The 24733-nt window shown below is 30.6% G+C and overlaps 2 protein-coding genes and 2 long non-coding RNA genes across 5 annotated transcripts; 3 read left to right on the forward strand and 1 right to left on the reverse strand.

The window, feature by feature from the left end:
• Positions 1–3883: 3883 nt before the first annotated feature.
• Positions 3884–5844, forward strand: LOC125195883 (uncharacterized). Its single transcript, XM_048094161.1, has 7 exons — positions 3884–3938; positions 4372–4456; positions 4536–4656; positions 4741–4898; positions 4997–5111; positions 5192–5476; positions 5572–5844. Exons 1-7 carry the CDS (start codon positions 3884–3886, stop codon positions 5842–5844), a joined length of 1092 nt encoding a protein of 363 aa, XP_047950118.1.
• Positions 5845–8721: 2877 nt separating this feature from the next.
• On the forward strand, positions 8722–13535 carry LOC125195891 (uncharacterized). The gene is made up of 8 exons (XM_089065123.1): positions 8722–8737; positions 8829–8888; positions 9315–9753; positions 9840–10762; positions 10855–11308; positions 11417–11709; positions 11812–11904; positions 12154–13535. Exons 1-8 carry the CDS (start codon positions 8722–8724, stop codon positions 13533–13535), a joined length of 3660 nt encoding a protein of 1219 aa, XP_088921249.1.
• A 235-nt stretch (positions 13536–13770) lies between these two features.
• Positions 13771–15276, reverse strand: LOC125202591 (uncharacterized). 2 transcript variants are annotated; one of them, XR_016135063.1, is made up of 2 exons: positions 15014–15276; positions 13771–14923 (listed from the first exon to the last, which is right to left on the reverse strand). It is a non-coding gene; the product is annotated as an uncharacterized LOC125202591 (long non-coding RNA). The 2 variants fall into 2 exon arrangements; XR_016135062.1 differs by having other exon boundaries at positions 15009–15276.
• On the forward strand, positions 13797–16859 carry LOC148932487 (uncharacterized). The gene is made up of 3 exons (XR_016135064.1): positions 13797–14609; positions 15721–15782; positions 16320–16859. It is a non-coding gene; the product is annotated as an uncharacterized LOC148932487 (long non-coding RNA).
• Positions 16860–24733: the final 7874 nt, after the last annotated feature.

Here is a 24733-nt window from a genome sequence, read left to right on the forward strand (position 1 = left end):
TTTTGGTTCATCTCCTATGATTTAGGTGTGGAAAGGAAGTAGATATTCTCAAAACTATGCCTCTGATTTTAAAGATTTATTCTTGTTGGGTTTATTCACAGGGGTAAAAGCAGCAGCCTGTTGTTTTTCTTCTTCTGTTATGCAGGAAAGCTCTAATCTTCTTATCTTAAACATGAAATCAATGAAAGGCAAGGAGTGTGCTAGTGCTTTACTGATTCTATTTAGGATTTAGTATGCTATTTAAGATTTCTATGCTGAGGTGCTCTGTTCTCGCTTGTATTTGTTCTTCTTACTGATTCCGAGTTGTGGATTTGTAAGTGACCTCTTTGTGCTTAAGCATGGTTGTGTGGTGATTTTCTACATGGATGAAAAAGGAGTCATAAGGGGAGTTGTGTGTTACCTCTTATGATAGTGAAGAAAATGGGGCTGCCCTTGTTGTTGCTCTCGGTTATGTGCCACTCTTTACTCTCTATCTTGCTGAAAAATTTGATGGTATGCAGAAGGAAGTTGAATGTGTTGTGGAGGGGATTTTATAGATTGGTTGTGGTGTACTCGTGAGCCTTAAATGGCTGTTGTATCACTTGTTGTTATGCTGCAGAATATCTCACTTTTAGTGATCTCCTTGTCTCTCCTTCATGGCTGCAAAACTTGTATTTTTATGGGTACCTAGTACTAGTTATTAATTGGGGTTGTTTGATTGCAGAGAGGCAGGGGATGTTGTGCCAAGGGCTGCCTTATGTAGGGTGTGCAGGCTGGAATCCCCCCCCCCCCCCCCCTCCTTTGGCAAGTTCTTGGTCTTCAAGGAAAAAGAAGGGTTTGTTTTCTATCCCTCCCTAAGTATTCCATTAATTTCTCTTGTCCCATGGCCATTAAAGCTTGTTTTTTTTTTTATCTTGCAGGTGAGAGTGAAATCTCGGCTACTACCTGGCTGCACCGCGAGCGGGCCTGGGTTCGTGGCCTGGGCCGACGGGTCTGCTCGAAACGGGCCCTAATTTGGGCCTGGAGGAAGGGCCCGAAGTGCACCCCAAAGTCTATTTTCCTTTCCTTGTTTTCTTTCATTGAGGACTTTGATCCATGTAATCTATTTTATTAGTTGTTCATTTTATTGGACACGAAAAATACCATTCGAAACACTTTATTTTTCCGAAGTGTATCTTTAGTCTGTTTTAACTCGCTCACTTACTTCTTTAGCTTTTATTTCGCAACTAAAAAGATTAAGTTTCATCAAAGGCTCGAGTTCCACTAAAAAAAAAAAAACTTCACGAAAAGAGAGGACGTTACATTTCTAGTTCCATATTAATATATCGAAAGCAAACTAATGGTGCGGGTATTACATAAAAAATCTGATCATATTGCATTACTTTTCATTTTTCAAGTCAAGGAAAAAAATTATACTATAACAATTCTTTAATAGAATTTAAAAAAAACACACACATCTAAATCAGAACCAGTCCATAGATGTGTGTGTTTCAGTTAGTTGGGGATTTGCTTTTTTTTGTCAGCTGCCTAATGCTATGGATTTTTTGCTAGATGTGTGTGTTCACTAATTGAGATTTGGTTTTAGGTAATATTAAGAAGACTGAGTAAAAATAAATGTGTGGGCTGGTTTGCTTTAGATTTTGTGAGTTTCGACTTAAAGGAAAGCAGCCCACACATAGATAAAATATATAATTTAAAGTGATGATATTATATTAATAAATTATTTTTATTACTATGGATATAGTTATGGTATTGATATTTTAATTTTATATTATTATATAGGAGTATGAAATTAGTGATAGTAGTTTATATTACTACTATATATTTTTACGCAGATAAAATATAGTATGACTTATTAATTTTAAATTTATATAAAAAAATTGAAAATTCTGGTCATATTTATACTCTGTAGGTCATATTTAGATTTATATTTAAAATGTGTATTTTTAATTGCTCATGGAGTATATGTTTGTCTAAGTTGTATCCCAAAATAAATTTTGTTCTACATTTGGAGATGTTGTATATAAATTTTTGTTTGGTTGCAATAAATTTTTTGTTTGATTCAGAGCAGGTTTTGTTTTGTCAAATGTAGTGTAGTTATTCTTTTGTTTTATTGATATATTCATAGTGCAATCATTATTTTTCCGTTTTCAACTAATAATAAACTTTATTGAGTACGTATTTATTGTACATTGATTATATCTTCAATTTAATTGTTGGATTTGCTATGTTTCTCATGTAATTAAAACCATTATTGAGTTAGTGGTGAATGGTTTGTTTGTATGTATTGAATGTTGTGTTTTTAAACAGACTGTATTATTACTGTTTTATCATTGTGTTTATTTTTGTTTGACAAATTTTTAAAGTTTTGATCTTATGATAAAATATTGAGGTGTTTGTATACATGTATTAATTTATATGTATTAATTTATATGTATATTTTAAATGTTAAATTTTTTGCATTAATATTTCTGATATTTGTGTGAAAATCAAAGGGATAATTCTATTCCTAAATTGATATGTTAATTGTACTCTCCGAAATTGTATCTGCAGAAATTCTCTCTTGCCAATTGATAGGATTACAAATCAGAATTCTTTTGCAGTGAGTTGTAGTTCATTTATTGATGATTGACATAAATTTAAAAGGTTTATTCCGATGTAGATTTACATTGTGTGTATTTATAGGTTTTTTATTAAATTTTATTCCTATATAGATTTACATTGTTTGTTTAATGTGGGAAGTTATTCCAGACTCTTCATTTATCTACAATTTTATTAATTTGCTCCTTTTTTTCAGTATGTTATATTAAAGTTAAGCAATGAAAAAATATTAACATATACAGTTATAATTGAAGAATATACAACATTTAAATGTTGATATACTTCAGTTCTGAGATTGGCAATGATTAGTATTTACAAATGAACAGTTTTTGCAGAATGTATTTTAATTATGCTTTATTTTGCTGCCGTATATATATATTTAATAAAGGGAGTATAAATTTAGAAGTTGATGTGTAATATTTTATTAGTTTTACACGTGTTGTTGATATGTGATTTTATGCATGTAATGTTTAATAAATGAAATTTAATTCAAAAGTTGGAGTATACACACGTGTTTTCTATTTGTTATTTTATGCATATATCTCGACTTATGTCAGTATCTAGATATCTAGATAGCTTCGTTTTAGTTTATCTAAAGGTATTATGGGTATTAGATTAGATTTGGTTTATAACCATTGTGTAATTTTTTGGAGCCAATTTTTCGATTCAAAATCGTCTTTAAATTTTCTCTATAAATAGGGTCATTTGTGGCTTTGTTAATTGCTAAGTCTGATTTCAGGTTAAAAAAAATTTTGTGTTCTATTTTTTTTTTGTTGTAGTTTGCGATTGCTATATCTAATAATGTTTTTTATTATTTAATGATCAGTTTATCTAAGTGAATTCGTAATGGCGCAAGGTGTTACATTGCTAGCAAATTTGACGAGGGCAAGTGTCACATAGCTCATTAAAGTGCGTTGTGTTTATAAGTATAACAATTATTGGGCTGGTAGGGAGGATGTTGTTTCTTCGCTTGAGTGTATAATGCATGATGAGGAGGTATTATTATAATATATTTCTATTTGTATAAAAATTGTTTGGCATTTACGAGCATAATTATATATATTCTGACAAATGGTTTTTATTACAGGGAGTCAAAATACATGTCACATTTCCTAAGAGTATGATAGAGAGAAAAGGCCGTGTTATCAGTGAAGGCGAAATATATTATATCAAGAACTTTTTCGTCAAGGATATTCCCAAAAAATACAAAACCACATCACATGCATTCAATATCCAGATCTATGAAAAGTCTGTTATCACAAAAGTTGAAGTATCTGGGTTTTGCGTTTGCATGTATAATACAATGAGTATCAATGATATTCGCAGTATTGATGATGTCAATAACTGTGGTTTGTTTGGTATGTTTTAAGTTAAATTATTTTTGGGTTTTCAGTTAATTTTATTATTATATATTTTTCATTTTAGTTTCATTTTAAATTGCAGATTTGGTGGGAGTTGTTCAAGATTGTGTTAGGGTTTCTAATGAAAACCATTCTAAATTGCTGGAATTGGTTATTGAGGATGAGCAGTAAAATTCTAATTTTAAACTCATATTTTAATTATGTATTTTGAGTACTATAATTTTTAACTAACTTGTACATTTTTTTTATAGTCATGTATCTATTCATTGCACTCTGTGGGGGCAATACGTTGATTCTTTTTTGAGTCAACGTGATTTTGATCTGAAGATTGTACCAATTGTTTTGGCAATGGTATGTTTTTTTTTTAATTATTTTTTTATATATGTCTGTTTTACTAATGCTAATATTTATTTATTTTTTGCTCTTTTAGGTCAAATTCGTTGTGGGACTGTTTATAATGCTTCAAGAGTATTGTTCAACAAAGATATTGAGGAGATCAATCGACTTAGAGAAAGGTGTGATTTTGTAAAATAATTTTCTATTTTATAAATTTTATTTTATTTTGTGTTTAACATGTTTTTGTTATTTCTATAGGATTAAGGATGATGAGTCATTCTCTGTTGGTTTACCATTGGCGTTAAAGTCTCACGAGCCTAAAGTGGTTGATGAAATTGCCGGAAATTTGAAGTCGATTGAAACATTATTCTGCCTTGAAGTATGAAATAATTTAAATATTTTCTTATTTTGTGTTGTTATACTTATGATACATTAAAATATTTTATAGTTATTGGATGTACAGGATGAAAGTTATTGGATTTGTGCAAGAGTAGAATCGGTTAGTTGCTATGGCGATTGGTATTATATTTCTTGCAAGAAATGTGGAAAAAAGGTTCTTAAGGATGGTAATCAGTTTTTCTGCTCTGGATGTGGATTGTTTGATGGCTCTGGTTTTATGAGGTATTATAATTTAAATAATTGTTTTAATTTTGATATCTTTGGTGTATTTTTTAATATATATAAAGTTGATTTTTAAATTGTATTTAATTGTTTTATAGGTATATGTTGAAGTTTGAAGTCTTTGATGGTACAAGTACTGCACAATTGGTGCTTTGGGACAAGGAATGTGTCAATATAATGAACAAAAAGGCTTCTGAAGTTGATACCCGAGAGGTATGTTTAGAAAAATAAATACGGTGTATAATTTTTTTGTTTTAGTTTAATTAATTTGATATTTTTTTTATTTATATTAGGTTGTTCTAGTAAACTGCGTGTCGAAGGATGTTGAAACTTTTATCACTGGAAAAGTATTCCTCTTCAAGGTTTCTATCAGGAAAGAGGATGATTTCTTAAGCTTGAAACCCTATAATGTCAAAAAAGTTGTTACTGATGAGGATTTGATTCGTCAATATTCTGCAAATATTCTTCCAAATTTGGACATAGGGAATTGTTCGCAATCATTAGATGATCTTTTCTTAGAAGAGTGCGACAGGCTGTCTCCCATTGTGAATTTGGGTGATGATCAAGATTCTCTGCAGGTATTTTAGAGTAGTATTAATTAATTTTTTATAGTAATTAATGATTACTATTAGATTTTATTATTATTAATTAATTAATTAATTTTGCATATTAGGTGTATGGTGAGAAGTTGTTTTCTCCTGGCTCGATTGGTATAAAAACTGATGTGGAGATTCTTCCCGATGATGGCCTTGTGAGTCTTGATGGTTTGTGCAGAGTTCCTGGAGTGATGAATGAAGATTTTGTCATTGATGTTGATGCTGTAATTGATGTTTGTCCATCCTTGGATCGCAAGAAAAGTGTTGTTTTGAAGAGTGAAGGTGATGTTACTCCGGGTCTCAAGAGAAAGCTGGTTGAAGAGTTCGATGGATCTATTAAGTATTCCTAGAAGAAGCATAAGCTGGTACCGGTTAAGATTGAGCCCAAGGATTGAAGTTGTTTTTGTTGATAATGTGATAGGCTTATGGGGGTGGTTATTTTGTCGTTTGTCTAAATATTAGTATATTAGTATTATGTTGGTTGGTATGATTGCTCATCTTTAATTTTCATTTTGTTGTCGACTCTGATTCTTTCGGACTCAAGAAAGATGAGCAAATATGTATTTCTACGAATTTCTCCTGCTTTAATCATATAATATTGGCAGTTGAGGTTTAATTATCAGTGTTTCTTTTAATTGTTGTAATGTGTTTAATTATTTTATGTAAATATTTGCAGATGTTATTTGTTTTGATATTTGAATTATTATATTTCTATTTTTAATCTTTAATAGAATAACTTCAAAATTATAAATTGTAAGTCCACAGTGGGTTTTAACTTTTGGGTATTGTTTTATGTAATTAGAGAAATAGTTTTGCGTTTCTAAATCATCTATTGATTCGAACTTCAAGAAAATGATTTATTAATGTTTTGATACTTTAAATTGTTGTCATCAGGATGAATCTGCAGTTATTAACATAAGGAAATTATGAAAACAATTAAAAAGTCTCTCAAGTTTTGAAGAAAAGGTCCTCCATAAGTTGTCATCTTATCAGGTGCTTGTGTTTTATTATTACTCATTTTAATTTTAAATATTACCATTAGTTTCGAAAATGTACACCCACTCTCATTTTTGTTGTCTTTTTGTTGGTATATTAATATTTTATGAATTTTTGGTGTTTTCAGCTATATGTATATTGAGAAGAAATTTTTGGTATCTAACCTGAAGAATTAGTTGCAGAGTGATATATTGAATGTATATTGATTGTGTGTTTAGATTTTGGAACTTATTGTTTCTTTGTTGTTGTTCTTGTGGATTTTGCAGATTTTAGGAGAGCTATATTTTTTTAAAACACAAAGTTCGTAAAAATTTTTGTAGTTTTAGCATGAGTTACTTTGAATTCAAAAAGGGATTGGTATTTATATATTTTACTTTTCCTTGGTGTATCTATCTTTGAGAGTGTCAAATCGAATTTTGTTGCATTGAATTTTCTTTTTACGGCATTTTGTTATTAATCTTCTTTGAATTCAAAAATTGACTTAAAGTATTTACAGGGATGGACTCAATGTATATGTGGACATGGCAAATGCTTTACCTGAATTTTCCATTGATATATAGACATATGGAGTATAATTGTACTCATAGATAGATATATTTATATTGATTGCTTTTCTTCGTTTGTTTAACAAAAAGAAGGTTTGCTTGTCTCTCCCTTTGACATTCACACTGCCTTACAGCATTATTTTAGTTAATAAAATATGGAAGTCCCAAGGGCAAAATTTATATATACGAACAAATATATATAGCCCTAGAAAATAAGCAGAGGTTTCAAGGAGGAAGTAAATCATTTATTTTGATTAATTTTATCACTAATAATGTTGTTGTTCTATGTTATTTTAGGTTTAAAGAATGCTGATGATTAATTTTCGTAGGAAATGGATTATATCTTTATGTATTTTACATGATGTGTTAATTTTTGTTTGTTATGGAGAATTTCCTTTTGTTTTGTATCGATGTTTATTATGATATATTTAGTTATTTTAATATTTTCACAAGTGTAATTTTTTAGTATTATTATATTGAAATCAAATGTTACGGATTGTTGTTTTTTGTTGAATAATTAGATGTTTTGGCCAAATATTAGTCGTCATTTACAAATGACAGTATTCTCAATATGTAATATAGATTTTACTATTTGTTATAGATTATATATATTTTGTTGTAGGAACACCTCTTAAGTGAGTGGTTTGTAGTTCCCAATGAATTATATTATTTTAAAAATCATGGGTTTTACTGTAGTATAAAATCAATCAGAAGTTATTAGTATATTACGGTGTAGGAACACCACTTAAGTAGAAGTTTGTATTTCCCAATGAATAAATATATTGTATATTAGTCCAACTTATCAATATGTAGAAAACTCAGCTCGGAAATGAAGAAAATCGAGAAATCTATCAAGTTGGTAACTAACAAATTGTGCGAAACCATCAATATTTCAGGTATGTATGTACAATTAACACGGTATGTGAGAAAATTTTTTTTGTTGTTTTTGTTATTTTGTTTAGCTATGTAGATTATTGAGATTTTCGGGATATGATGAAATATAAATTGAGATTTTGTGAATTGAATTTTTGAATATTTTTTTCTTTTGCTGGGCATTTTATTTTGATATTTTGTTCTGTTTTAATAGAAATTATATTTTGTATTTACGGAGAGTATTTGTTTAATATATTTAAAATAGTTTTATGTTAGGTTTTGATATTTATGTATTATTCATATCTTGACTATTTACTAATTAAATTTTTGATAATATGTTTGTAGGTAAATCTTCGTTATTGTCTAAAGGGGTAAAATATTTGGGAAGGTACTCCCATCCGAAAATTTAAATTATTTGAACATTATCTGAAGTTCACAGCGGATTCTTGGAATGGTGCTGTTATACATGGTATTTTCTGATCTTATGATTTGTTGATTTAATTTAGATATTTTCATTGTAGTTGTTATTCATTGTGTTGTTGGCATTATTTCATTATTGTTTTGTAGGTGTTAACGTTTTTGGTTTGATTGAAGTTGATCAACGATCATTTTTTAAAAGTTGTAATGACAATGAATTGACTTTTGAAGGTAATATTTACATTATTTGTTTTATTTTTTTTGTTCGTTTTTTTGTGTTTTACATAGCAATTAATTTTGGCAGGTGTATCTTCGTTAGTATTTAAAGGTTTGGATCTTTGTGAAGGAAGACCTAATAAAAGGTTTAAATTGTTTGATGGTGATTTTAACTTTACAATGTCGTCTATAAATGGTATGTTCTATAGATATCAAATTAGTTGTATAGTTTAGTTTTTAAATTTGTCCTTTGAAATTACTCAATTTTTTTTATTAATTAATTCTAGGTTCTTCGATACCTTCGTCAAAAGAGATGGATCAAGGTTTATTGGGTGGAGGACATATTGGTACTGTTGTTAAGAGTTGTAACTTTTTAAATTATGTTTTGTTTGTTTTGGTATATTCGTGTTATTGTTTTTTTTAGTTTTGGTGTATTCGTGTTATTGTATATATGTAAAGTTAACTTTTTTATATTTTTTTTTGTGGGTGATAAAAATATAATATAGCATCTACGAGTTGGATTTTAAAAGATGGTGTTTATTGTGATCTAAGAAGTAGTGTGCTTCCATCTACTTCAAAAGCTATTAATAGGAGTTGTGATATGTTGGAACACAACATTTTTCCTGTTGAAGGTAATTGTTTATATGTATTTGTTGTGTAAGTTTTTATCTTTGTAAGTTCAAGATTCTTTAGTTTTAAATTTCTTAGTTTATATGTACTTCTTAGTTTTTGTTGTTCTTTGTAAATTATTAAATTTATTGTATATAATGCAGGGTATTTCGACGTTGGTGATCCAACTTATGTTTGGTCACATTGTAGTGCTATGTTTTGGTATGATGAAAGGTTGAAAAAGTCTGCTAAAGATAAAAATCCAAAGTTTTCTAGGTGTTGTGTCAATGGAAAAATACAACTACCGAGTTTTGAAGATCCACCTATACTTCTGAAGGAGTTGTTTTTTGGAAGTGATAGAAAGTGTAAGCATTTTCAGAAGAACATTCGTACTTACAATAGTATGTTTGGATTTACTTCTATGGGTGGAAAAGTTGATAATAGCATTAATGATGGGCATGGTCCTCCAATTTTTCGTTTGCATGGTCAAAACTATCATCTTATTGGTAGTATGGTGCCCGTAGTTGGTTGTCGGCCTAAATTTGCTCAGTTATATATTTACGATACTGAGAATGAAGTTCTTAATAGAATGTTGGCTGTGAGGTATGAGTTTTTTGTTTTTGGTTGATTTTATTTTATATCTTAATTTTATTACATTAATTTGATTTAATTAACATTATTTTTATTAGGTCTGAGAAAGATTTGAATTCTTTGCATAATGAATTAGTTTTGGAAATTCAACAAATGCTTGATGAGCATAATCAATTAGTGAAGACATTTCGGATGGTCAGAGAAAAGTTACATGAAACTGATGAGGTTGTGAGATTGAGGTTGATTGGAAAAAGGGGGAAAGATGGCAGGAGATATAATTTGCCAGTTGTATCTGAAGTAGCTGCATTGATTGTTGGTGATATCGATGAAAATATATGCGATAGGGATATCATAGTTGAACTTCGCACAGGACATCTGAAAATGATTCATGAGTTACATCCAACATATCTTCCTTTACAATATCCATTGTTGTATGTATATGGTGAAGATGGTTATAGGGATGATATTTGTTTTTCAGAATCTGTTGTGGGTTTGGGTTATTCTCACAGAAAAATAAGTGCAAAAGAATATTTTGCATACTACTTGCATGACAGAATGAATTGTTTGTCGTTAATTTTGTCATCTCGACGATTGTTTCAACAATTTATTGTGGATGCATACACGATGGTTGAAGCTGGCAGATTGAAGTATATCCGTTCTCATCAAAAGAGTTTGCGATGTGATTTGTATAAAGGTCTGTCAGATGCGTTGTTAAGTGGTGAAACAGATGGTACTAAATGTGGTATGCGAGTTATTTTGCCTTCAAGTTATACAGGCGGTGCCCGTTATATGATTCAAAGTTATCATGACGCAATGGCTATTTGCAAGTGGGCTGGATATCCAAATTTGTTTATTACATTCACTTGCAATCCTAAATGGCCTGAAATTTTAAGGTTTGTTGATAGCAGGGGGCTAAAATACGAAGATCGTCCTTATATTGTTTCGAGAATATTTAAGTTGAAGTTAAACAGTATGATCAAAGATTTTCGTTGTAATAAAGTGTTTGGTGACGTAGTAGCAGGTCAGATTTATTGTATATTTATTTTATTTGTTTTTAATTTGTTCTTAATTTTTTACTTTTTATTATTTATAATATTTTTTTTTATGTTGCAGTTGTTTATATTGTGGAATTTCAAAAACGTGGTTTGCCTCACGCTCATATTCTTCTGTTTCTAGCCAAGAAGAGAAAACATCCTGAGCCTGCAGATATTGATGAAATTATTTCTGCTGAAATTCCAGATTCTGATCTTAACGAAGATTATTATAAACTTGTCTCTGAATTTATGGTGCATGGCCCTTGTGGTGTAGCTAGGCGTGATTCTCCTTGCATATTTGAAGGCAAATGCAGTAAGTATTTTCCAAAGAAATATTTAGATGCTACAAAAGTTGATGGTGAGGGTTATCCAGTTTATAGAAGGAGGAATAATGGTCGAACTATTTGGAAGAGTGGGATACCCTTAGATAATCGTTATATTGTTCCTCATAACCGTTATTTGTTGATGAAGTATGGAGCTCATGTCAATGTTGAATGGTGTAATCAATCTCGGTCTATTAAGTATTTGTTTAAGTAAGTTAACAAAGGTAATGATCGTGTAACTGCGTCATTTTATAATACTGCAAGAGATGCTGATTCAATGAAAGAAGTTGATGAAGTCAGTATGTATTATGATTGTAGATATATTTCGCCTTGTGAAGCTGCATGGAGGTTGTTTGGATTTGAAATACAGTATAGTGATCCTGCAGTGGAAAGATTAAGTTTTCATTTACCAAATGAGCAAACTATCATATATGATGAGTCAACTGGTTTAGATGATGTGATGACTCGGAATAGTGTTAATGAAAGCATGTTTTTAGGTTGGTTTGAAGCGAATAAGAAATATCCTTATGCTAGAGCGCTGATATACTCAGATTTTCCAAATAAGTTTGTTTGGAAATCTGCTAGCAGAGAGTGGACACCTCGAAAACAAGGTTTTGTGATTGGAAGGTTGAGATTTATTCCATTATGTTCTAGTGAGTTATATTATTTGAGATTGCTCTTGAATATTATTCCTGGTGCTACTTGCTTTGAAGATTTAAGAAGTGTCAAGGGTGTTCAACATGGTACATTTAGGGATGCATGTTATGCCTTAGGATTATTGGATGATGATAAAGAATATATTAATGGTATTATGGAGGCAAGTTAATGGGCCTCTGCTTCTGCATTAAGAGATTTGTTTGTAATGTTATTATCCTCTGATTCTATTTGTCGTCCTGAAATTGTTTGGGACAGTTGTTGGAGTGTATTGTCAGATGATATTATTTATAGACAACGAAGAGTGCTAAGGCATCCAGGTAATGTGAATTATTATTATATTAAATTTTTGAGTATTGTTTATTTGATTTTGTTTATGTCATATTGTATTTGTTTTTTAGATTTGTTACTCACTGAAGAGGATAAACGAAATTATGCATTAGCAGATATTGAAAAGGCCTTGGTGAAGGTGGGAAGGAGTTTAAATGAATTTCAATCAATGCCATTTCCATCAGAAGATTATTTTCAACCTTGTCAGAATAGGTTGATAATGGAGGAGTTGTCTTATGACCGAGAAGGCTTGGCTATAGATCATGCTGTGTATGTCTCTAAATTTAACGATGAACAACGACATGTGTATGATTCTATAATTCAGTCAGTTGATTCTGGAGGTGGGGAAGTATTTTTTGTATATGGATCTGGTGGTACCGGGAAAACTTTTATGTGGTCATCTTTGTCTGCTGCTATTCGGTGTAGAGGTGAAATTGTGTTAAATGTTGCCTCAAGTGGAATTGCATCGTTATTGTTACCTGGTGGGAGAACAACTCATTCTCGGTTTAAGATTCCAATTAATGTAACTGAGGATTCATTTTGTTGTATTAAACAAGGAAGTGCACTTGCTGATCTTATTGTTAGAACAAAATTGATTATTTGGGATGAAGCTCCAATGATGCATAAACATTGCTTTGAAGCTTTGGATAGAACTCTTCATGATATAATACGTTGTTCAGATCAAAGTAGGGCAGATTTACCGTTTGGTGGTACAACAACTGTCTTTGGTGGTGATTTTCGGCAGGTTTTACCTGTTATTCCCAAAGGTAGTAGGCAAGATGTTGTAAATGTCACTATCAATTCTTCTTATATTTGGGATTATTGCAAAGTTTTGAGGTTGACAAAAAATATGAGATTATTGAGTGTTGATAGTTGTATTGAGAGCTTAGAATTAATTGAATTTTCTAAGTGGTTGATAGATGTTGGTGATGGTGTTGTTGGAGATTGTACAGATGGGTATGGTAAAGTAGTTATTCCAAGAGATTTGTTGCTGGAGTATACTACTGATCCTTTGCAAAGTATTGTTTCTTCGACCTATCCAAGATTTGGGCAAAATGTTGAAGATCGTGCTATTTTAGCTCCAACTTTAGAAGTTGTTGAAATGGTTAATCAGTATATGATGTCTCATAATTGTTTGCAAGACCATACTTATTTAAGTGTTGATAGTGTAATTGGATCTGATTCACGTCCGGGTGTTTTCGAGGAGGTTCACACTCCAGAATTATTGAATGGTATACGTTGTTCTGGTTTACCAAATCATGAATTACATCTTAAGATTGGTACTCCTGTGATGTTATTGAGAAATATTGATCATGATTCTGGATTGTGCAACGGTACTAGATTGGTGATTACTAGACTTGGAAGTCATGTTTTGGAAGCAAAAGTGCTTTCTGGTCGTTCTGCAGGCCATTTAGTTTGTTACCACGGTTGTCTCTCAGTTCTTCTGATTTAAAGTTGCCTTTTAAGTTTCAACGTCGACAATTTCCATTGATTGTGTCTTATGCAATGACAATTAATAAAAATCAGGGACAGTCTTTATCAGTAACATCCCCAACTTTTGAACCTTAGTATTATTATTATGATCTTAACTACATATTATAAATAAGTGATCAATGTAGTATTTATAAACTGCCCATTTGAATTTTTAATATCGATCTTTTGAGTTATAAAGAAATCAAAACGAAATATACAATAGAAGTTGTTGGTTTTACCACGATTAATTTAAAATAATAAATACAAATAATAGTACATGATACGAGAAGTCCGATTAAAATATACGATACAACCAAATCCTAATCTTTTACAATAAGAGATAGGCGTGCAAGTTCGGGCAGCCGCTCAACGGTCGTGCTCAAGCTCCGAGGAAAGCCGATACATCGACGAGGATAGCCCATGCTCCATAAATAGATGCTATTTACTACAAAAGAAGAGAATTAGAGAGAGTAACAAAATAAATTGTGGAGTAAATCCTTGAATGGATTAGGGAGTATCAAATGAAATTCATTGCAAGATTTGTGCCGGAGTATCAAATGGATTAGGGAGGTTAACAATGGGGAAGATTTGATGAAATTCATTCCCAAATCCAATCAAAATCTTTGCAAGATTTCAACCAAGTGGACATTAAATGCAAGTGCAGAGAGATCAAAGCTTCAAATGCTCCCTCAATTCGCAAGCCATATTTTTAGCCGTAAGATCAAGAAATAGGATCCAAATTAGATCCTTGAGGAGATTTTGAGGAGATCTTTTGGCAGTAAACCTCCCCAGATTAAACCTCCCCCATGTTAAACCTTCCCCATTGTTAAACCCCCCTCCACTTGCATAGCAACTTGCAATGAAATAGCAACTATATAAACCCAGCCTTTCCACTTCAGGAAACCCATCACTATCAAACATTCTACAAATTCTCTTCATACACGCATATAGAATAAAGGAGTACGAGGAATGAGAGTTGGAGAAAGTTACAGATAATCGTAGGATCAAGCCCTACAATCCAACAACACTTTGTTCCCAGTTCCCACCTCAAAAGGTAAACACCAAGCCTTTCTTTTCTTTCATCTATGTACAAGCATATGCATTTAATTAGAAAATAGAATCTGCCACAATAAGCTTAACAACATATTTCACCATCTTCCAAATAGCAAGGCATATACTCACAAATCACCAAATTCAGTAAATAGAACCAAAGTAGAATCCTACTGCCTTAATAACTAGAAAGAATGAGGAAGCTTATCTCGTTAGCACAAATCTGCCGGATTTCCGGCGACGGCTCTTCGGCAGCCCGGAGACGACAATAACAGCCCCCATCCCAAATCCATCTCTAAAATCGCAGCCTTCACAACTCTACAAGTCAAAAATACCAAGCTTTGAAATTAAAGATTAAATCTTTAGAATTAAAACAAAAAGGATAAATGATAAATTGGCCTACCTTACCTGTCGGTGCATGGCGGTGATGGCGGCGAAATCCGAGAGGGGGAGATCGAAGGCCGCGAAGGCGAGCTGCCGCGCGCGAAGGGGAGAGATTAGAGGGGGAGAGAGAGAGAGAGAGAGGAGGGGGTGATGGAGAAGAGAAGAGGGGAAGACGGAGGAGAGGCGCCGCCGGAGGCGGCGACGGACGGCGGCGCTGGAGCGTGGTAGCGGCGGCAGTAGCAAGTAGAGAGAAGTGGGAGCTTCTCTCACATCATTTCTAATTGCGGTAAATATTGAGGAAGATGATATGTGGGTTGATTTATTTAATTATTGTTGGGCTAACACTTTAGTTATTTGGGCTAAACAAATGGAATAATAAAATATGGGTTCAACCTTTTAATAATTGGTGCTGTAGTAAATAAACGTAGGAAGGCCCATTTCCAAAATTTAATCATATTTTAGCCAATGTTTTAAAATAATTGTCCTTTTGATTTATATTAGAGTTTTGCATAAGAGTAAATTTTGAAATTAAGTAAAAAGTTTAATTCAATCGAAGTCGAGAATAGTGAACGAAGAGGCATTAAATAGTATGTGAGTTTTTAGAATTTTTTTAAGATAAGTGAAATAAGAAAAGGGAATTAATTATGAGGCATGCATTCCTATTAAAGTTTAAGATTTTCTTGAAATCTAATTAGTGTGTTATATTATTATGTTGTGATGTTTTCAAAAAGGTTATCTCTGCAAGTTAAGGTCAGAGCAAGAAATTCAAGTTAAGGAAAATTAAACGAACCAGGTGGGCTTTCGAACTAAAGTTTTACTGTGGGCTTTCGAACTAAAGTATTTTTATGGGCTTTCTTTCCTACATTATTATGTGGGCAAATTTATTTAAATTTAAAGTATGTTTTGTCTTGCCATGTTTTTGTTTTGAGCATTACCTATCTGTTCATCTAGAAAGGGGAGCGTCCCTACTAGACCAGTTATGTTGTGAATCGAATTCGGGTCTGAGTGTGGGAGAGATTCCCCGCTCAGGCTAGTGTACACCAGGGACCGGGAGCCATCCTTCGAGTTGGCCGGTCATTGTGACCGTGGAATGTGGCCACATTCCCGGCACCAGAATGAAGTTCAGATATGGTATATGTTCCAGGAAAAATTGACTGCAGTCACAGTTTTAAAGAGAAAATGTTTTTAGTGTTCTCGGGCATTTTCAGTAAAACCCCGTGTTCACTCAGTTATGGCTTGACAAAACCAGTTTTTATGAAAAAATATTTTGGCATTGTGTTCACTGAGTACATCAAGTACTCAACCCTGCATATGTTTTAAAAAGGTGCAGGTTAAGCGGTGATGACGAAGGGCGATGTTGAGCATAAATGGCGAATGTGTTTCAGTATTATATTCCTCGGATGAATCGTGTCTCCATACACGGTGTCATTCTCTCTTGACTCTTCCGCTGCAGTGTAAAAGTTGAACTTATGTTCTTTTGTATTGTTACTTTGATATATTTTTCCAGTTATCCCCATTTGATTTCATTCATATCAGTCATGTCGAGGTTTCCCCCTTTCTTCCCCGCTTCTTTAATCCTCCCCTAGTCGCGATAAACCGCGTTTGCTATCCCTAGCAAAGTGCGGTCGTGACATTATCTCATGTTGGTCTGCTTTTGAAAAATCCTGTGTTTACTCATGGGCAATTTTATGTTGCTATCTCAAGAGTTACAAGTCGCAGTGGATTGAAAATATTAATAGTTGGAAGTGAAGAGAAGCATTCTGATGTTACCGACAATGTTGTATACAAAGAAGTATTTCGTAATGTATAATATATATCTGTATCTATTTTGTCTTTGTTGATAATTAATGTTTTTGTTAAATTGATATCATTACTTTGGTGGTTATCCTTAACATTTACATATGTATCGATTGCCACGTTTATTTATTTGTTTTCAGTGTTGAAAGCCATGTATCATGGATATAATTCTGAGGAAATATATCATATCATTAAAGTATTTTGTTTGATTTTAGTATAAGTTGATTATTGCGTGTGTTGATTATTTGTCTGATTCATAATTGAAATCTAGATTTGTTGAAAGATATGGTACCGCTAAAGATTTCTTTCCATAAATTGAAAAATATGTTACTATTAAAATATTTTGATTTTATAAATTAATATCAATAATTAATTTTGAATATCAAAGGTATATGTAAAAAATGTTGGATATATTGAAATAATATATCCAACATTGATTTATAGTATAATATTTGATTATATATTCAAATTAAAGTTAAATTTCAGTAGTCCAAAATGATTGAAAGTTCTGATGTTGCATGGACGTGTTTATCATCATAGATACAAATGATAAAGTAGAGCTGCGCAAAATAAATTGTTTCAATTTAATGTTCAGTGTTACAAAATATCATTAAAGTATTTTGTTTGATTTTAGTATAAGTTGATTATTGCGTGTGTCGATTATTTGTTTGATTCATAATTGAAATCTAGATTTGTTGAAAGATATGGTACTGCTAAAGATTTCTTACTATGAATTGAAAGATATGTTACTATTAAAATATTTTGATTTTATAAATTAATATCAATAATTAATTTTGAATATCAAATGTATATGTAAAAAATGTTGGATATATTGAAATAATATACTAATATTGATTTATAGTATAATATTTGATTATATATTCAACTTAAAGTTAATTTCAGTAATCCAAAATGATTGAAAGCTTAGATGTTGCATGGACGTGCTTATCATCATAGATACATATGATAAAGTAGAGCTGCGCAAAATAAATTGTTTCAATTTAATGTTTACTATTACAAAATATTTAATGAATTTTACCAAAAAGAGAAGCAAAGCTGTTGATTTCAGGAGTAGGTACCTGAATGCAAAAGAAAAATACAATTTTAATAATTTGTTAAAGAATGATGATAAGTTTAGTATCATGATGGAATTTCATATATATGTATATAAAATGTATAAAAATATTTTGCTACCTGTCCTTATGGTTGAATAGCAACTCTGAGAACAATGTATGGATCTTTCAATAGCCAAAAAGTGACAACTTTTCCCATTCTCAACTTATTTTCGTCGTAAAAGATTCTCCATCCATTAGTGAAAAACATGCGGCATCCAACTTTTTCTTAGCTGCATTGCATAATGATATCCATTGATTGTGAGAAATACCTTTTGGTTTTCTTCTTGGCTGAGTTGTTTTGTCCAGAATGAGTACAGAAGTTCCTTCAATAAATAAATTTAATAATATTATATAAAATTGAGTGAGTATATTTAAAAAATAATATTTCTGTAGATTTAGCTCGGTTAATAAATAATACTACAGTACTAGAAATATAAGGTTAGGAAGTTACCAATTTATATCTGTTGTTTTCATGTATTATCACACTGAAAGAAGGTCTTCCTTGGTAATTCAAATAGTAATCTTCATACAGCAATATACCTGAGAAATCTCAATATAATTCAAATATTTGTTAACTTATTAGATATAATATTCCTTTAATAAAATTTTTGTTTAGTTTTAGTTTAAGAATATATTACCTGGGATGGTGGGTGGACTCTTGATACTTCCATTTTTGTCAAAGATATCAACTCTGAAGATTTCATTGTGGTTATATTGGAGAACTAAACTATCTTCTGCTTCAACTTTGTTATCATCAAGGAATTCTTTCCAACCATTTGTTAAGACATAATGATTGTGCTTATGATGAGTTTCGATTTCCCATTGAAGTGGGGTTGAATCCATAGCTATTTTTGTATGGTTTGGAATGTTGCAGTTTGCAAATTCTGTAGGAAGTTTCTGTAAAAATTTAACAAATTTGTTTTAGTTCATTAAGAAAGTAATGAATTGGTTTTTGCAGTTTAATAAAATAATAGAAACTGATTTTGAATATTACCATGGCATTTCGTTTGATTGTTGTGTATCTATGTATGCAGAATTTTGGTGTTACTCACAAGCTTGTGTTTGTGGATGATGCTTGGCTTGAAGTCGACATTTTTAATCTGTAGTTGTTTTCTTTGACAGAAATCTTAGAAGGGTAATGAGAGTTGTGTGATTTGAAACGACTGGTTGGTAATGTGAATAGTCTGATTGGTTAGGAATATTAATAAATTAATAGGGATGATGTAATGAGTATGGAAATATTCTGAATTTTGAGAATAGGGTTTTTGTTTTCATTGTATTTAATATAGGATTGCAAATATATATAATTATATTTTGTAAATTCATTTGATCTTATTATTAGTAAATATCTCGAAATTGTTTAATGATTTATTTTTTTTGACAAAATAAAAGAATTACCTTAATTTACGTAATGCTTTTTAAAAGTTATTTACATTCCATTAATATAGTGTTGTAAAAGTTATTCACATTCCAAAATAAAAGAATTACCTTAGTAGATTACCTTAATATAGGGTTGCAATTCACATTCCATTAAAAGTTATTTCCCTTTTTAAAATAAAAGAATAAAACATCCAGTTATTTTTACGTAATGCTCTTTGTATACCACGATAATTGTCACTCTCATTCTTGTCCTTAAATGTAACGAAAAGTTAGTTAGAAAAGTTAGTGGACTGTGTGACCTATTTATTATTTATGGTAAAAACTGTGACAATAATTTTGGGATGAACTGAAATGGAAAAGAGTGACAATTATTCTGGGATGGATAGAGACGTGGAGTGATTCCTAGGAGTACTTTTTTCTCTATGTTATTAACTTTTCAGTTCCGATATTTGTTTAACTTAAAATCAGAGTTTTGTTTTATCCAGAGATATTTTAACTCAGGTTTTGTTTTTTTTGTTTTGTTTTTCAGTTCCGATATTATTTAGTTTTATTTTTTTGTTTTATTCAGAGATATTTTAACTCAGGTTTTTGAATCAAGAATAAATGCTTGTATATTTTGATTTTATGAATGATTAAATTTATAGTATATACTGTATATTTTTCGTAGTATGTATTGATGTTATATTACATAGGTACAAATCAATTTTGACAATGCATGTATTTTGGGAAGATGTGTTTTCTTGAGGTTGTAGATTGCGTATATCACCGATTAGCAATGAAAATATATTTTGGATTTTGTCAATATTGATGTGAAAGTGTAGTCAGTATGTCGTGGGGTCATAATGGATTTGTGTAGTAGGTGTCATCATTATTTTCAACATTGAATGGACTTGTATTGTTTATTTACTATTAGTCACGGAACATAAATTTAGATTTAAAGTTAATATATATGTATTTGGAAAATTTGAATATATAGTACTCCATATATGATTTGTAATGGTGGTAATAATTTTATTATGAAAATAATAATATTTTAAACAATATATATAAATGTAATTCATATTTTATTTAGCAAATCATATACTACTACTAAAATAATTAGAAAAATATCCAATGCAACAAGTTAAATATATATACATAATATAGTTACAATAATTTGAAGCAAGAATGATTTTTTGTATTTTGTTAATTTTTATTTTGATTGGATGAATGAATAAATTTATACTAATAAATATTTGATATCGTAGTATGTATTGATAATATTTTATATAGATATATGTCACTTTTGACTATGCGTGAATTCAGGGAAGATTTGTTTTATTGAGATTGAACACATTTTACTATATCCGATGAGATATGATTTTTTTTTTGGATTTTATCAGTAATGATCAATTGGCGACAGAGTCGTAATTGATTTCAATAGTAGCGTAATTGTCATTATTATGTGTATTTATTTTAGGCAAAAATAATTAGCAAAATAGGCAATGCAACAAGTTAAATATAAATCCATAATATAGTTACAATAATCCGAAGAATGTTTAATATATTGAAGTTGTTGAATCATTCATACGTAATCTGCAAGATATTTGGGACGAGAAGTTTTCCGAGGTACTCTAGACTGTGATGATGGAACAATGTCTTTCTTTTCTGTTGTTGTGGTGCTATTGTTGGATTTTCCAATGTTTTTAGTTGCTTCATTCGATGGTTGTGTAAAATCTGCAGCAAGATAGTTCATGTTAGTATATATACAATTATAAGTAAGATTATCATTAATTAATTTGATAAGGATATATAATAGAACAATGATTAAAAAGAATCGCACCTTTAGGGAAATTAACCTTCATCCGAATACCATTGTTTTCAGAGAAATGTATTATGAATGTATCCTCACCAACATATATGAAAGTCAATAAAGTAGGAATTCCAATGTTGTTATCAAGCAAAAATTTCTTCCAACCCATTGATAGATAAGTTCTGGTATGGTGGCGTTTTTTCACTTTTTCTAAGTGAATTTTCCATTCTGAATTTGGAGAAATTTTTAGGATGCATTTTTCTGGTATTATATTTCCGTACATATCTTCAAACTGTTGTGGAAATGCCTGTGATATACAAGTGACATATAAAAGTTATATAAATAATTAAACCGCTATTTCAATTACCTATAATAATAATATAATGATCATTGACAAAGCAAACATCATTCTAAATTAAACGATGATTATTTAGATCAAATGTATGATTAAAGTTAATGTAACGGTTAAATAATAATTTGGTTACATTAAAGGTTGAAAAAAATAAATTTAGAAAATTATTCTGCAATATAATTATAGATATTTTTTAGTAAAAGTTGATATTTTGTATGATGTCACAAATAATATTGCTAATAAAATTACAGATTCTATTTTATTATTGTAAAGTAAAAAAGGATTGAATTCTTGTGATGATATGCATAATATTCAGTGTCATATTAAATAATTAAACATATGTTCATCTACTATATAAATTATTTGCTACATGTAAAACAGGTTTAGTGTCAACTAGAGATTGTTATATGTTTATGTAACATGAATAAATATTAAAGTTTTACTCACGATAATCATGACATTAATTAAAATATTTGTTGCAGATGAAATGTATAAATTGTAAAGCAAACAATTCTTACTATCATTTTTGCATGTTTGCAAGGGTTGTACACTTTGTGGAAAGTTGGTATCCATTTGCATAGTATTGCTATTGTTTCAGAAGAAACTTTGGTTGTGCTATAATATTCAAAATAACAAATGTCAGGTTTTATATGTTGATAGGAAATTTCGAATATATTTAAACAGATGATGTTAAACATGAATGAAGTAATATAGTAATAAATTTTTTTCTTAAATATTTAAATTCTTACCGTGTTATCTCTTCAGAGTCCTCATCTTCATCTTCATATACTGCCTTCATTTTATTTTTTTCTTGTGATTTTTGGTTTGACTTTTGTTCCCATTTGCTTGGTTGTGGTGTTAAAGTAATGAAGTCTTCAGGATTGTATGTTGCTCCATCTTCAATCCAGCCATAGCACGGGCGATTAGCTCTCGAAATATCTGGGTGTGTATAATTTGACATTGTATGTTGAACAAATATTATTTTGGTAGCAATATGAAGTATAAGTAGTATATTACTATTAAATAGTAGGAGTTCTTTTTATACGATGTGATTAGTTGTGAAATGACATGCAGTCAGTTTTTGCCATCATTGTAGACATTTTGTCTTTTCAATATCTTTTACAAGAGCTGGCAGTCTTTTTATTTAGTTTGATTGTTTTCAATATATATATTAAGAACTTAGTCATGAATTAGATTTGTGTTTGAGTTAAACTTTATTTGAACTTAAAGTTGAACTGAGATTACGTATTATTTAGTTGAGGTTCAAATTATAAAAAAATGTATGTATAATTCAAGTTTTGCACCTATAATTTTATTTATGTACTATAAAGTAGAAAACTGAAATTTGTGATTTAATTAGCTGATTTTAATCTTTGTGGGATAAGTCATATTTTGATCAAAGTTAATTATGTATTGGTTGTTTACCCTTAATTTAATACTAATGTAATTTTATTTTTGATTACAAGATGCATACAATAAGATTTGCATTTATAATTTTAATTTAATGTTATTAGTAGTACTTCTGTCGTTTCAGGTAATTTAATTTGTACTACCAGAGGTGCATATAATATTTATTGGATTGAACGTGTCATCATTGAGTAAATAGAGAGTCAGGGTGATTTTATTAGTGGTATACATAGGGTTTTATATTTATAGATGTAATAATTAATTGTTATTGTCTTTTGTAGGTTCAGTAATTATTCGTTGTTTTCAAGATAAAATTGTATGTTTTGTTACTAGGAGTACTATTAATTATAGAGATATATAGAGATGTGTGTATACTGAATTGTATGAAGACATATACGTTTTATGCTACCCTAGTTATAATTTACTGTGTGGACATTTAACATTGATTTTCAAATTTATATTCAATGTAAATTACTTATAATCCATCCGTGTAAAAATACTTTAACTAAATATTTGTTGTAAAATATTCTCCTTTATTGTATTTTGTCTTTATTTGTTTTAATTTATTGATTTATTCTCTCTATTGATTTCATGTGTGTTATTTAAAATTATTGGTAACTGTATCTACTTTAAAAAGTATAGTTGTTCTCTTGCCGATTTATTTTCTCCTTTTCCTTTCTCTGTTAATAGTGAAAAACATTTCTTAGAAGATTTTCAGTTTCGACGCAAAGAAAAGCAAACAGAGGTAAAAATTTGTATTGTTTTGCTTGAGGAAGAAAATTTTGTATTCTTTACAAAAATTGGTAGTATTTCAAAGTGATTTCTTATAATAAATTTTATACGAAAAAACCCTTAAATATTTGAAGTACTCAGACTTTTAATGGATATTGTAGTAGTAATATTTTAAGTTTGTAATTGTTTGTATAAGAAAATTTTGTATTCTTTACAAAAATTGGTAGTATTTCAAAGTGATTTCTTATAATAAATTTTATACAAAAAAACCCTTAAATATTTGAAGTACTCTGTCACGACCACATTTTCCCCAGTGGTAGTGACTGCATCTATACGTGACTAAATAACACTTTAGAAACAATATAATGGGATAAACATAACTGATAAGTCGAACATAGGACATTAGTCTTATAGGCGAATGTGACTCAAGGCCAAAATAAGGTCAGAGTGCGGTCTAGGTTCATAAATTCCTAGTACAAAATCCTAATGCAGCGGAAAAGTCCAAGACAAAGTAGTATGTATGGAGACATACTACCCTGGGCTACCTATCTACTTATTTAAGGATCGTTCCCAACACCTTCGCCTGCTCGTCCACGTTCAACCTGCACATTTGAAATAACATGCAGGGCTGAGTATTTGATATACTCAGTGGGCACATTGCCAAAAACAGTTCTACTTTAAATTGTCAATGCCACAGTTGAGTGATCACGGAGTTTTACTTAAAAGACCCGAGTCACTAAAATACTTTTCCTTTCATGAAGATTTGATTGCGCAATCACATAACATAGATATACCATATCTGAAACTGATGTGAACCGGGAATGTGGCCACATTCCACGACGGTCACTGGACCGGCCAACTCCTTTGTTAGCTCACGGTCCCCTTATGTGTACACTAGTCCGAGTAGGGTTTGCGGCCCTACTGGGACCCGAATTCGATTTAACTTAAATTGGCATAGCCAAGCAGATAGGTAATCATAAAACAAAACATGGCATGACAACATACTTGAGCAAAAATTCACATTTTCATACTGAAATCACGTTTTGAAAGAAATGCCCACCTCAAAAGCTAAAGCTCCTTCCGAAATTTCCTTAACTTGGTCTTAGACGACGTGTGAAGACGTCCCTTTAGGAAATAAAAATAATACTTACTTAGATTTTGAGATATCC

The sequence above is a fragment of the Salvia hispanica genome, chromosome 2 (genome assembly GCF_029641045.1).
Source record: "Salvia hispanica isolate PSC_SH4W2 chromosome 2, Shi_PSC_v1, whole genome shotgun sequence".
Classification (NCBI taxonomy): domain Eukaryota; kingdom Viridiplantae; phylum Streptophyta; class Magnoliopsida; order Lamiales; family Lamiaceae; genus Salvia; species Salvia hispanica.